Source organism: Gallus gallus, chromosome 4, assembly GCF_016699485.2.
Source record: "Gallus gallus isolate bGalGal1 chromosome 4, bGalGal1.mat.broiler.GRCg7b, whole genome shotgun sequence".
In the NCBI taxonomy this organism is placed as follows: Eukaryota; Metazoa; Chordata; class Aves; order Galliformes; family Phasianidae; genus Gallus; species Gallus gallus.
This window is the reverse complement of record NC_052535.1, coordinates 69722272-69737411: the sequence shown is the minus strand read 5'-3', so window position 1 is coordinate 69737411 and position 15140 is coordinate 69722272. Positions and strand designations below refer to the sequence as shown.

Here is a 15140-nt window from a genome sequence, read left to right as displayed (position 1 = left end):
TCTTACAGTGGGCATAAAACTGAATGTATTCTCAGGAAATTTAATTCAACAGGTTTTGTCAATAAACATTAAAAAAAAAATCATAACTATTGTAACAGGCTACAATTATTGTTGCCAAAAATAATGAAAGAAAAGCCCAAAACGAAATCACCTTTTCCATGTCGCTAGACATTTAGTCTTAAGAAGAAAGAAAGTAGAGCTACTAAGGTTTGAGGACAAGTACAGTAAAAAGAAATTCATCATAGCACTAAAGGACAACAAACTTGATTTCTAGGTGCGAGTGAAAAATCAGAAAAAGAAGTAAAATTTTGCCAATCTTAAAAATGCAAAGAGACAAAGAAAGTCATTAGAAAGACTAAAGAAGCAGAAACTACTGAAGATCTTTTCAATTAAGTCTATTCAATTAAGGAATATGTTAGAAGAACATCAGCATTTACGAGTATTTATGAAAGGAATATAACAGAGGGCATGTTAGCGTAACAGAATCAAAGATTGGAATTTAAAGGTTAAATCAAAACAAATTTTGAATAATAAGAGCAATTAAACATGAGATTATAATAGTCTATTCTCTTTCTATTCTATTCTTCATTACTTAAAATTTCAGAGGAATCCTTGCGCTCATATTCCTCCTACCATACTTTAGGCACATCAGTAAACTAAATGAGGAGCCTCCATGCATCACTGTAGTTTTCTAACCTCAAATATCAACTTATATTCCTATGAGACTACATAACTCTGAAATCAATAAGATTTCCAGTCAAGGAAATAATGGATAAATTGTTAAAACAGTATTTCAGAATCAGACTTTGTTTCCACTTATTTTGTGGTCAACAGAAAAGTAGCAAAAATGTGTAGATAGAGAATATTACCACAAATTAATTCTGGTTTTTTCATGAGTAGACATCAACATTTTTAATATTTATTTCCTGAACATACCTTCTAAATAAATTTTAGAAGTAATACATCATTAAAGATTGAGAATTCAGAAGTAAATCTCTACGTTCTTGCAATAAAAGTAGTTCCCTTCTTCTTTGCACAACAAATAATCAACAGTGAGCAGAAACTTAGAGAGTCTCACTAAGCCCCTTTGCAGTTATACAGTAATCATTGCAAATATCATACCCTTGAGGTGATAATTTATCCAGCCATCCTGCTTTAACCTTCTTTACTGATGATCCATAAAAGCAAGCATATGGTGCTATTGATTCATTTGCAATTGAAGTTTGACCTCCATCAAATTGTTGAGAATCCATTTGTTCACTGACCAGCCAATTTGATTTTCCACTTTGGTTCTTGCTACAGGATGACGAGTGGGTTTGGGTTTTATTTTTATTTTTCTTTGAAGAAAAAGAACATTGATCCACAATAGAATATACAGGTTCACTTTCAAAATCTTCTGGTGGTAATGATTTGTTTTCCTGAGACAAGGATTCATTTTTCACACATTCCTTTGTCTTCTCATCTTGATTATTAAGGGAACTAGAAAATAAAAGTACTCTTTATTCTTCATTTATTGCTACAATGCACAATAAAATATTAATTAGAACAAATATTAAGGCAAACTGTAAATATTCCTATAAAATTTCATCTTTGTGATAACCACAGATTGATGTTAAATGCGATATATCCTCTAACTAAAACCATAACAGAATACTTCTTTCTCAACACGTTCCTTTGGAAGGCTGAATTCCACAGAATTCTAAAATGAATTCTTCTTCCTCAGAAAACTAGTTTTATTCACTTTAAAATTTTGGAGTACTTGCAATATCACCTCTTTCTTCTGTCTCTCTCCCTTTGATAGAAGCCAATTGCAAACAGGAGTCTGAAAGGACATGTAAGCTCCCATTTAATAAAAACCATTGGCCCTTTCCTCATGACAGGACTCAAGAATGTTTTGGGATTTTTTTTGTTTTTTCAATGAATAGGCAGAGCATGAAAGTACTCAGATGTTATCTAGAAGACAAGGAAGCCAAATTTTATATTCCAGATGTTCTGACTGGGGGACAAGAAATAAGATATCTCTCAAACTCACAAAAGATCCTGAAGCCTAGATTAGATAGTCCTAGGATAGTCACCTCCTATGGCATGAGGTGAAAGCTCAAAAAGCAGAAAAGTACAAGTAAATAGATAACGAGATTCATACATAAATTCTCCTGTTTTTTCAGAGTTAGAGCTCTACTTATTTCATCGGTAAATAACTCTTTAAATTTAAAACTCTAAATTTTTTAATAACTCCTATTTAATACCATATATTCTTGTTAGAAGAATATTCTTCAGGCATTTCCAAATCTGATTTATTTTCACAAGCCAGGAATTCATTCCTATGAAGTTCCTAGAAAAGAAATAAGGCATAACAAACATGTGTAGTGAAGTAGTAAATAATGTTTAAATTACTCTAGACATAAATCACACCAACAGACCAGGTGGCAAAGTTATCTTTTTCCAAATTTTCACGTAACATGCATCTGAAAAAACACATATCAAAAAGTATTTTAATGTTTCTTCAATATCTCCATTTTAATTAATATTCAGATAAATAAAAATATTTAAATGTAATCCAAAATATTCAAAAAAAGTTGAAGAAACTCAGTGTATAGAAATATTTGTACTCTAGTTATTCCGTAATAACAGCTGAGTATTTTCTTAGCTCGAGCCACATATCAAGTGCATGATAAGTATACCATTTATGATTTGCTACTCTTAGCCTATCTTTCATGTTAATACTTCTCCAAATTGAACATACAGTGTTTACAGTAGATCAAAGACAAAATACAGGCAAATTTGCATTCCTACATTAAAGCTAAACTCAGTCATATTGAACATATCTAGCATTTTCTTGCCATCTTCCTTTCTAAAAGGCATGTTTATTCATGTTTGTTTAGAAATCTTTATCACATATTACTTGTAGTGTACAAAATATCAAGGTTAACATTGCTCAAGAACATTACACTTCACACTTCCTACTTCACACTTCGTAAACTTGATCTGACAATCATACAGTATGACTAATCTTCTCAACATCTTTCTTCCTTTAGAAAGAAAAAAAAAAAGAAAACTTAAAATGAATAGCTTCGTGCTTTATGATAGAAACATTTTAATTTACTCATTTAAGCTTTGAAGTGTGTGTCATAAAGCAGAAGAGCAGCAGAAAAAAAATGGGTAAGCTTTCACAACTGTTGCCATTTGTTTTCTGAGAAACAGTATCTCATCCTATGTTTGATGATTTCACCTATGCAACATGAAATGATAAGCTTACCAAAAGGCATAGTGAAAAACTGAGTATGTGTGCACTGCAGCAAAAATGGAGGAAATCACAGGCTGCTGATATGACAACCTTTGGTGAACACTTTGCCTTTCTCTGCCAGTCGTATATGTTATGAACAAGAAATATAACATCAAAACCCACCACCACATACCCCACACTGTTAACTGTGATGTAGCACCACAAACTAGACAATAAATAAATAAATAAGACCCTTCACATTCCTACATCATGCTAACAAATGAAACAGAAAACTCAAAAGCAACTTATGTACTCTCCATGAAGTGCTTAAAATTCCTCTCGTAAAACAAGGGGAAGTGGCAGTGTCCCATTTTTACAAGTAACCAAGACACTAACCACCAATCAGAAAAGGTCTTTAAGTTAGAGTAAAAATGGTGAGTATTATCTTCCTTTGCTTATCAAGATGCAACTGCAAGCTGCTCAGACGTAAAACCGCACCCTCTGAAGCTGTGCAGCTGCAACTGCTGCTCTCCTCGCAAACCCTTATAATATCAATTTATTCCCTCCTTGTGCCTGTTCCACCATCTTCAGTAGTTGGTCAAGTGGCCTGAGAACTTAGGAGAGATATCAACAAATACATTTATATTTCTAAAAGATTTTAAAATATGGAAATCCACAAGTGAAGAAAGGTTGTGGGGACAGACAGTACTGTTCACTCACTAAAACACAGACTCCACACAAATTAAAGGAGAAAACCCATGTGTTGATTACAGGATTATTCTGCAAGATGCTCAAACTCAAAATAGGACAGAGCTCCTATCTCCCACCTCCTGTAACTCCAAGGTAGAAGCAAAGGTAGGGAGCCTTTTATCCTGCAGTCACCTTTGTAGAAACAAGTATTTCTTAGAAGATATAACAATTGCATAGGAAGCACCCACACTTAAGGAAGATATCTGGCTTCTAGATGGCAGTCAGATGGAACTGCCTGCTGGGAGTTCTGAAAAAAACTTTTTTGATCAGGAAGTAATTCAGGTGCGTTATTGTTTGAAAGGTTTTTTTTTTGTCAGTCAATTTTGCTAGTCAAAATGGGAAGTGAGGAAACCTGAATACTAATATGAGTGTTGGGACTACTGTCACTCTGATACACATCGCTCACAATTTACTTGAGTGGTTTATTCTCAATCTTTACTTGAGACATGCTCCTTAGTCTTCTATTGAAGGCAATATAGTTTTATAACAGTCTTAAAGATAAGAATTCCTCCTTTTAAAACAAGGAAGCCTTAATATTTTAAAGTTCTAAGATTTGCAATCTAGCCAGCATTTCACAGTATCACAGTGCTTAAGAGCTCACATAGATTAAGTATCTCAATATGCAAACTTAACCTAGTCTAAGAGTTTACAGAAAGAAATGAAACCAACACTTCAAAACTTAGAATTCCTTCACTGAAAAAGTGAATTCTAATATATTTTACTCTTCATTTGAACACAACGGTATGTCTGCTGTGAAGTGTTAGGATTTTTCTGCTATTTTTTTTAATTTATAAAAAACAAAAATGTTCCATCTTCAGGTTTCTGCTTATAGATGCCTTTCTTCCTCACTTAAGTCTAACTGAACTTTCTTTATGTCCTTAATTCCCTGTTCTCTCATGCTGACTTATCTCTAGTTTGCTGTGACTCACTGCTTGTTTCTACAGACACTCCCCTTATAAAGTCTATAGGAGCCTTTCTTTTGTTATACCAATAAAAGAAGAAGAAAGTTAATGATCAACTTCTAACCACTTAGAACAGGCTTCCTTTGATCAGTATAACAATTTGCTGTCTTAAATACAGATGAACTATATTCTCATGTGAGGTTGTTTTTTAGAAATGAAGCAACAATTACTAAAATCTCAGTTACAAGGTAGCCTAAACTTCTATATTTGTTCCTAAGATATGTGATACTTACTGGAAGAATAGCTGAAAATTAAACATATCTTAGGACTTTTGCTTAACAGCTCTGCTTTATGACCTTAGCCTGCAATTATATTCTCACAGAAGCAAAATCAACTATGAAGTTTCCAACTAGCACATGATAAATATAACTCAAAAAAACTGTTTACTTCTGTGAAACTGATAATTAAAATCCAAATCTTCAGATCAGATAAAGTATGTTGTAATACATTACATTAATTGAGATACTACAACTAGCAGAAACAGCAATTCTATTTTGAGCTGTTAATCTAGCTAAACAGCATGGTTTGATTTTTGTCTTTTTTGTTTCAATTTTTTTGTTTGTTTGTTTTCTTTTAATATTTGGTGCCTTTGGAAGAAAGATTTCAGACAATCTTCCCAAGTGTGTTTTATTATAACCAACTATTTCAAGAAAAAAAAAAATGTATCTATAAACTAAGAAATAACAAGCCTAGAAAACTTTTCTAGAAAAACTGCTTATGCCATTAAACTAATTACAAAGAAGTTCAACTTTGAATTTGTAAAAGGCATTTTAATAACTGGCATTGACAAGACTATGCAATTGAAAACAAAAGCTTAGAAGTAACTTTTGTGCACATAACAAGAATTAGAAGGAAAAACCATGAATTTATGCCCACCTCCTTAAAGAGTGAACAATGAAAAACTAACAAAAACAAAAAACAAAAAACCCACACAATTCCAAAGAAAAGAAAGTACACATGCAAACTAGAGATCATTTTTATGCTTTTAAAAAGCCTCTCATTACATGATGCAATTTGAACCGTTTAATTTCAATGCTCAATTTAGTCAATAGTTTGCAACAGTTGAAAAAGGGAAACATTAGCATGAAGACCAAGACAGAAACTTATTATCTACTGTTTTCCCCAAGTCAGTGGCTTGAGATCAGCTGAAACAAAGATAAGTAAACTCAGAAGGAACAATTTCTGAGTCAGAAGCAGGAGTAGTGAGAGATTCATAGCATCTGGTGGATGCCTTACTAAGCTAGTTAACCTCCCAGAGCACCGTATGATTCAGAAGTCTGTGCACATTCCATATATAGCATCAACTGTTCAATTACTGACCTCAACAGAAATGTTTACTTCAGAGAATCTTGCCACAAAAGTGACTTGCTGGATATACAGCAAGTTTGTGGTTGTGTGAAAAAATATTAGAAGGCCTCAGAACATTTATATATAGGAACTACTACAAAGCATATGGCCACAAGTGACCATTATAGCACCTTAGCTAGCATATAAGCGGCATTCATAAACTCTTTGTGAGTCTGTGCAGAGATGCTCAGTCTTGGTCTTGCATTATCAGAAGAGAGAAAAGCCACTTTTACCTTTACTAGTCAGCTCTAATTGTTATCCTCTACTTAGCCTCACTTAGGCACAAAGTACTACAGTACACTGCTGTAGTCAAAGTACAAGAAAGCTGCTAAGGTAGCAGGCAGCTGTCTGTAACTGACTGTTTTTCATTCAATATGGTAGCATCTAGCTCTGAGAACAGGAGAGATATTCATCTGTTTTCAAGAAAAACAAAAAGAAACAAAAAAACACAACAAAGAATGCCCGCAAATTTGTATTACTATTGAACACTACAAAGTATATTTCAAGATAAAGAAAAGTCATTAGCCCATACATATTTATACTGTTGTAATGGTTTTCACTGGGATAGAGTTAATTTTCTTCATAGAGACTCATACCATGCCGTGTTTTGGATTTTTAATGAAAATAGTGCTGGAAACATTGATGTTTTAAGATGTTGCAGAACAGTGCTTAAACTAAGTCAAGGAATGTTCCGCTACAGGAGGCTTGGGGTGAACAAGAAGCTGGGAGGGGACAAAACTATGACTGCTGATCCAAGATGTCCAAAGGGATATCCCATCTGAGATACACCATAGGCTGTCACGTGGAATAATAAAAACTGAGGGAAAGGGGAAAGAAAGAGAGAGAAGTTCAGAGTAGTGGTATCTGCCTTCCCAAAAGAAAACATTACATGTGATGAGGCTTGCTTTTCTGAAAGTGGCTGAACACCTGCCTGTGAATGGAAATTATTCAGTGAATTCCTTTGTTTTGCTTTGCTCGCACATGTCTTTTGCTTTACATAATAAGCTGTCCATCAGTTCTCTCACTTTTACCTTTCCATTTCTTATCTCCATCCCATCAAGAGAAGGAGAGTGAGCAGCTGTGTGGTGCTGAGTTGCCTGCTCACAACTATAAAGCTTCTGCATGTACCTAAGAGAGTACTGAGGTAAGAGGTACTGAGAGCTGAAACAGGAGAGCAAAAAAGAATTAAGGACAGTATTCAGTACATAGCATGAAGATTAAAGAGATGATGAACCATTTCTATCCAGACTTATCAACTTACTTTAGCATCTTTAAGGTTGTCCCAAAAATAGGTTTCTCCATAAGGTGATATGACAGGTGGCTTTTCTTCTGAGGAAGTTTCTTAAAGCAAAAAAAATACAGTCATACACTGCCATCCTCTAGAAGTTACAGATTAAAAAAATCACAAAAGAGACAGGTTTTTCTACTTGTGATTTTTCTTTTCTCCTCAGGAAAAAAAAGAAAAATCAAAGTAAAAATTGAAAAACAAGAAATAATTTCCCATTTCTAATTGAACTCCAGTTACTTTTTTTCAGATGATACCCTTTATTATTTTCTCTCAATTCACTGCATCTTCTTCCTAGCATATAATCTGGATATAGCTTGCATACAGGCTATCAAGTTAAAAAAAAAGCTTTTGTTGTACTCTCTCAGGAGCAATAATTGCAAAGTTGATTCCAACTTTAAAAAACAAAATCCATAAAACTAAACAAACAAAACCATTTAATTTCTACTCAATTTTCATTCCATCACCAACTATCTGCTTGAAATTAATATGCATAATTTCAAACAAGACATACTTCTGGAGGCTGAAAACTGTTTTTTGTTTGTTTGTTTTTTGGTTTTCTTTTTTATGTGCAACTCACACTACAAAACTGTTAACTTCTTTCAGTAAACTATTTAACACAATTAATTTCCTGCTATTTCTGGGAGTACTCTTCTCACCAACATTCAGCAGCATTAGTCAGAAGTACGCTGCTTATAGCTTTCAAGAAAGAGCTGATTCTGCTTCTAACAATCCGCATCCAATCTTAGAAACTCAATATATCATAGTCAAAAACAGGCATGTCAAAATAACTGAAGTTCAAAGTCTGGATTTTCTAATTTTCGTGTTATCTTTTCATAAATGGAAGCTAAGTAAAAAAAAAAAAAAAAAAAAAGGAGAAGTGGTTACATGTTCTACTATTTTATGCAACACTTTTTTTAGGCTTTCCAGAAACCTGGTATTTCTTAAAATAAGCAGGTCAATTTTAGATTTCAGCTTTTGGTTTAAGGTTTCTGTTTCCTGAATATTCAAGACATCAGTACCAGCATGCTTGACTCACTTTTTTGCGAAACTTGCCTCCCAGCACAAGACACATCTATAAGATCCACATTTCTTCTTTTCTGAAGAGAACTTGAACAAAACATAGCACAAAATGAAAACATTAAATGAAAAATCCCAGAAATTGAACAAAAGCATATTATGCAATTAAACACACGATTAAGAAAAAAAAGAAACATAAAAATAGACAGTTTTAAGTCTTGGGAAAGTCTCCTGGTTGAATTTAAATATTACCCAGCCACTTGCTTTCCTCCCTTTATGACACAGAATACTTCACTGATATGGGTAGACATCTTCAGAATTTTTTTTGTTTTGTTTTGAATTGGCCTTAATACTCATTTTAGGCCTTAAAGAAGTGTGAGGAACTACCTTCTCCTTCTACTTCATATTCAGCAACCACCTTCAAAACTTCACTTTCCAAAAACAGCCTTCAAATGTGAAGCTCAAAGTGAGTCTAGGCATGAAAATCCAGATCCAATGAAAAGAAATAATGCTGAAAAATTTTAATTCCTATTGATGATTTTTTCCCAGTAAATTTTCAATCTGAAACATAACTGAAATTGTTTTGCACCTGCATGCAACTGCTACGATGCATTTTAAAAATAAGAAAATATATATATATATATATACACACACACAAACAAACATATGAGAAAAAATCATTATTGGTGTTGTGCTGACCCCTAAGCATTTCAGAAACTTCATGTACAGTGGCACATGCCAGTTAAGATCACATTTTCATCATTATTACTGATATTTCAGGCTGAGAAAACAACTTTAGAATAACTGAATAGTAAAAAACATGCCTGAAGTAGTACATTTCTGACCTATCTTCAGTGCTGCAGCAGCCTGCTCTGATATCACACTTGTTAGCATGAATAACTAGCAATTTCTCTATTTTATTTTTTCCGCTTGAAGTAACAGTGATATAGACCCTTTTGCATCCTTACAGGATACTCACTGATTGATAAATGCTACATAAGATTGTATGCAAGATTGCTGCAGCTTTTACTAAGAGTTTGGGGGTCCTCTGCCCTTCAAAGTCAAAAATAAGTATGTTTTAATAAAAATATCAATATATCTGATTTTCATTTCCCCATTAGACATATTGAGAAATGTTGCTCTTTTATGACTACCTATACTTGAGACTTTAGAAATACTGACTCATGAAGTCCACACGTTGAACAGTTTCATAATACAGGCTGGCGTTTCTCTATGACAGAAGGCATACATTTATGAATTTCCATACTGCATTCTTTTCAATCCATGCCTAAATCTGCCCTCACGAAACAGATACTGGATTAAATTCAACATAGAAGCAGCACTTTACAAAGTTATTTGTTATTTCATGTTGTCCTTGTTATACCAGTTATGCTTCGAGATGATATTGTGTAAAATTCTTGCTTTAGAAAATATAGAATGGGTTTGGCCCAGTAAAAATGGATTACAACCTAGCTCCATGATAAATAACTACTTACTCTATAAATTATAATTAGTAAAAAAAAAAAAAAAAAAAAAGAACTACAAAATACTTAGTGTCTATTCACATATTTTACTAAGTTCGATGCAGCTACATCTTTTGAAGTTACATTAGCAAACTTTGTGTATTTGATGCATTTGAACTAACCTGGAACATTTACAGAAAAGCCAAAACTAATGTTTTTCAACACAAACAGTACCTGTTTGATGTTAAGAGTTGTTTCTTCATTAAGGTTTTTAATATTGACATGAATTTGAGAGAAACAGATAAACAGCTTTGACTGGAAGAGCGTTTAGACTGATCATTTTCTTCTTTATGTACTGCAGTGAAGTCAATGGCTTAGTTTCAGAGAGGAAGAATTTAGAAGTGGGTAATGGTAATAGTAATGAGTTAAAAGTAATACTGATAAACTCACCAGAAAATAAGAAATAAATCAACTTATAAAGACCTGCATTTTTTTATTATTATTTCTACATGCTTGCATGTACGTAATTCATACATAGCAAGAAAATCTGCTAGAAAGCAAATTGTAGGATTTTTACCTGCCATGTAAAACAAATTTGGGGGGAATTTTTGGAAAATGAAGTTCTACCTTATGTCAAGGAAAAACTATCTCCAGAAATAAATGAAGCAGCTTACTTTGACCATTTGAGGGATTACATTAAGAAAAACACAACAACTTAAAGTGCAGGATGTAATATAAGAATTTATCAATGCTCAGTTACTGTATTAAATGAACTCCTGAACTAAATAACAGAAAAATATAAAAGACTTACCTGGGGGCAAATAAGATGCTCCCCTTTCTCCTCATCCCTAAACAAAATCACATCAAAATCACTAGTATCTACTAGTATCTATCTAAATATGACTCTGTCTTTAACAATTTCCAAAATCGCAAATGGTCTTCAAATCAAAAAGTTCCAATTACACAAAGATAAAATAACCATTTCCATCAATTTTTTTTTAAATTTTTTGTTTTTTGGTAACTAGAGATTAAGACCCATTATTTTCAAGAGAGACAGGATGTGGCTCAAGCTGCGTACTCCTCCCCGCCTCCCTTTCCTCGTGCACAAACAGGATGAAAGGGTGTGATGAGGCAGCAACTTGTTTAATGCTGAGAGACTGGAAAGGTGAGAGCTTAGTACTGGGCAGAGCCGAGCTGTCCTATTCTCTCTCCACCTGCCATCTCACAAGTGATGTGAGGGAGAGAGTTCATTGCAAACAGCCAGTGCTTCAGAGCCCTTACTGGCATGCATCTGCTGAGTATTTTAAGTGAATGAAACTTTTGTTTTCTGACTCATTCAAAACATGTTTGCTAGTTAGCTCCAGATCTAACCCTCCCATAACATAAACATGTCCAAAGTACTCCAGAGGCCTGCATTAGAGCTCTGGGATTCATAAGCTGCTTGTACAAGTAAATTAATGGAGGTACTTGGCTGTAGAAAGAGAGATATCCATTTCTACTACCTAAAAACTGCTCTGTGTGGAAGCACACAGAGCAGAAAGAGAGAGAGCAGAACCAGGCTGGGAACTTCATTAGCAACTGTGATTATTTTTATGGTAGAAATAGAGTCTGTAGAATGCCAGCCCTGCCAAGTATCCACCACGGAAGTGGCAAGCTGCTGGTAACATACAGCTTGGCTCACGGCTAAGTACCTTTGTTCACCCCCCAAGCAGCAGCATTTTTGTAGTTACTTTTGGTCTATTTCTTCTTTCTTTTAATGAGGAACCTACACAACTCCATCACCGAGTAATACAAATGACTAAGCGGGAGGATGTCTAGAAATCCACATCTAGATGAAGTATGTCAGTCTCCAACATAACCTACGTGGCACTCACTCGGTGTCACAACCAGCTCTACCGTGTTACAAATCTGCCTCAGGTCTTCCATTTACAGCACTGCAGCTCCAACAAGTGCAACTGCAGCTATTTCACTCATCAGTGCCTGCTAAAGGACACTGTCCAAAGTGTGCAGAGCCTTCAGATCTATCTCTACTTACTATCTTTAATCATGGCTGCAGGCATGTATGTGGTTAGCTCCATCCACTGCACTACTTTCACAACTTTGTCTTACAGAGACATCAGTTTTTAACTCATGCATGGAAGAAGTTGCCAAAGCTATTGAGAGACCCAGAACCTTCAGCCCACTCTGTCCAATCTCACAACATTACTGGGAAAGCATATTAACAAATTCAGATTAGTGACATAAATACAAAAGGCAGAGGCTCAGAATTTCATTGCACATTGGAACTCAAGGTAGTTCCAACTTCCAAAATGTCATGGTGTCTTACCAGTTGACAACATGTTTTGTTACAGGCAAGAGCCAGAAGCAAAAGCATGACACAGGAAAGCAGCTAAGATTGCAAAAGAGGAAGGTATATTATTAGTAATAAAAAGTTATACAGTCACAGCACTACTGAGTGCTGCAAGGAGACCTACTGTACCAACTTGGTGCGCCAGAAGGCACTCAAGATATCATGAGAAAAGCACTTCCTTGTATAAAAATTTAATGACTAATATCCATGCATGACCAGAAAATGATGTTGGGTTTCTCAGTAGATTTCAGCTGGAATTCTCTGCCTGTATGGGAAAAGCCTTCACACAATGTAATTATAAGGAAACCAGCATCCATCAACAGAAGTCAGTTTAGAATATTTCTTTATGCAATCCTATAGAAAAGATATGATCTTTCCTGAGGTTAAAGATGCTGCAAGCTACCACTTGAAAGTTCTGTACTAATTTCTTACCTCCAAAAAAAAAAAAAAAAAAAAAAGTACACAGCAGGGTTAATCAGGAATGTTTCTGTGAAGTTTAAGTTCTGTTTTGAAGTTCCGGTTTGCCCTTGATCTTCCTCAGACAGACTTGCTACTTGTCTTTCAGGATTTTTACATTGTTATAAATGGAGCACAAAGAGGAAGAACATAAACTCAAGTTCACAAACCAGAATGGTGGGTAATGAAGTTGGTGACCCATTCACGTATCAGTCACTAAGAGATCAGGATTTGGAGGATTTACTTCGATGGTGGGAACATTATAAATATAGCATATTCTTTCTACTGGCTGATTGTTTCTCAGAAGAGATAAGAATATTCTTTCAGTAGCTACTTCTTATTATCCTTTTGCACTCAGTTCCCATTTCAGCTCAGCCAGAACAGCTTCACTCCATAAAAGTTAACATAAAGGCACTCCCCATTGAAAAATGCTTATACTTTCATTTCAGTAAGCACAATTTCTTGGTGTTTCAGAAGGTAGCGGTGAAAAAAATATTGAGGAACACAAAGATCTCTTACTTGTTGCAAAGAATCTTTGCCTCTCCACCTGTTCAAACAATTGTACTACAACATTTAGCATTTATATCTTTCAACAATCTGAAAGAAACTTATAAGTGCTTGGGAAAACTCTGCACTTAAGGCGTGTGTAAACTTGCTAATGATGTTTCTAACTGCTAAGATATGCTGATGAAAAAGACAAGATAAATACAAAACATTCTCAGACATGTCCCTTCCAGGCATAGCTAGTGGTTTGGAAAAAAAAAAAAAAAGTGGCTAAAAATGTGCAACCTCATGATTTGGATATGTCTGCAGTAACAAAACTTTGCATATGTCTTTGCACTAATTTTTCTTCTCTCTAAGATTCTGTGGGAAGATACACTGTGTACACAGCTCATAATATTATGGTCAACTGCTCATTCACCACCTCTTGTTTTTAAAATTCATACTTATTATGAGAGACTTATTAACAGTGTTAAGTTCTAATGCCAGATCTTTACTTTTACATTTCATCACCTCTTTGCAAAAGAAGCAACAAAACTTTATTCAAGAGAGCAAGTGCCACTGAGTAGCATTCTGAAGGAATAAAAATGTACACACATCACAGAAATATTTTGAAACCAAACAATGCAATGTTTTCCTTCCCCCTCCCCCCTCTCCCCCCCCTTCTTCCTACTGGAATTTCTGAAATACATAAATAAAAATTATACTGCAAGCATCATTAAAAGCCAAGCTTTCTTGGTGTGCAAATACCAGCAGAAACCAACTACTATCACAAACCTGTTGCATTCATACTCTGAATTAACTGTTAAATGATGAGGAGTTTCGAAATCAATGTAAAAGGCATCATGAAGAAACTGCTTGCTTTAGACCCACAGTGTAAAATGATTTATTCCACCATTAAGTATTCGTATTCTATGCTATTTTAGGAGAACATAAAATCTACTGCAGTTTTGTGCTTTAAGGCTAAGACGTAAAATCATCTTCCCATGTCCATGAGTGCAATCCACCAGATACATCCTGCTCCACACAGATACATTCTTTCCAGGTGGCTACACCATACAATGCATGAAATGGACAAGGTTGCTTTTCTAAATTTTGGCTCACTTTTCACATAAAAGCACTTAATGCATGTAGTTGTGTAAAAATTCCCAGATAGTTTTAAATATGTGACTTATAAGAAAATAAGCTTTTATTTTCGAAGGACCTGCATCCTGAAGATGCACCCTTAATAGGTACTAAAATGTAACAAGAATACCTGTGTTTCACCATTCTAACTGTTGTTTCCCTAGCAGAAATAGATCTTTCTAGGATGATTGACTGTTTTCTTGAATTTACTATTTTGTGACCATTTTCATCAGGATTTCATTTGATACTGGGGCCAGTGTCTAATTAATTGTAACATTTTGGTTCGGAATACATTCAACAGCTTTTTGTTTTTTCCAGTATCATTTTTGTAACATTTGCATATTTTCATTCTTTCTCACCTATATCTTAGATGTAGAAATGATATACATATATATATATATACATATATATATATATATATCAGGCTATATTTATATCTAAGAGCATATAGATGCTTAAGAGCATATAGATTTAGTCTAACAAATGCCTGATACAGTTGTTTTTAACCTGGGTTATTTCTAAAGCAATAAGGACTCATTTCTTTGGAAATAAGTAGAGGCACAGATGATCACAGATTATAACGCGCATAGTTCTAAAGTTTCCCATATATTCTCATTTGCACTTTTAACTTGTATTGAGGCCTAATCCTTCTTTGGTT

At 34.4% G+C, this 15140-nt stretch overlaps 1 protein-coding gene across 4 annotated transcripts in view; it reads right to left on the bottom strand.

The window, feature by feature from the left end:
* ARAP2 (ArfGAP with RhoGAP domain, ankyrin repeat and PH domain 2) overlaps nucleotides 1-15140 on the bottom strand; it is a 134006-nt gene that overhangs the window by 94277 nt on the left and 24589 nt on the right. For all 4 annotated transcript variants that reach the window (XM_046940684.1, XM_046940685.1, XM_426346.8 and 1 more), the window contains 4 exons: nucleotides 8607-8677; nucleotides 7544-7623; nucleotides 2247-2332; nucleotides 1123-1479 (listed from right to left, as the gene is read on the bottom strand). In XM_046940684.1, coding sequence (XP_046796640.1) covers nucleotides 1123-1479; nucleotides 2247-2332; nucleotides 7544-7623; nucleotides 8607-8677 — 594 coding nt within the window. The remainder of the gene's footprint in view (nucleotides 1-1122; nucleotides 1480-2246; nucleotides 2333-7543; nucleotides 7624-8606; nucleotides 8678-15140) is intronic.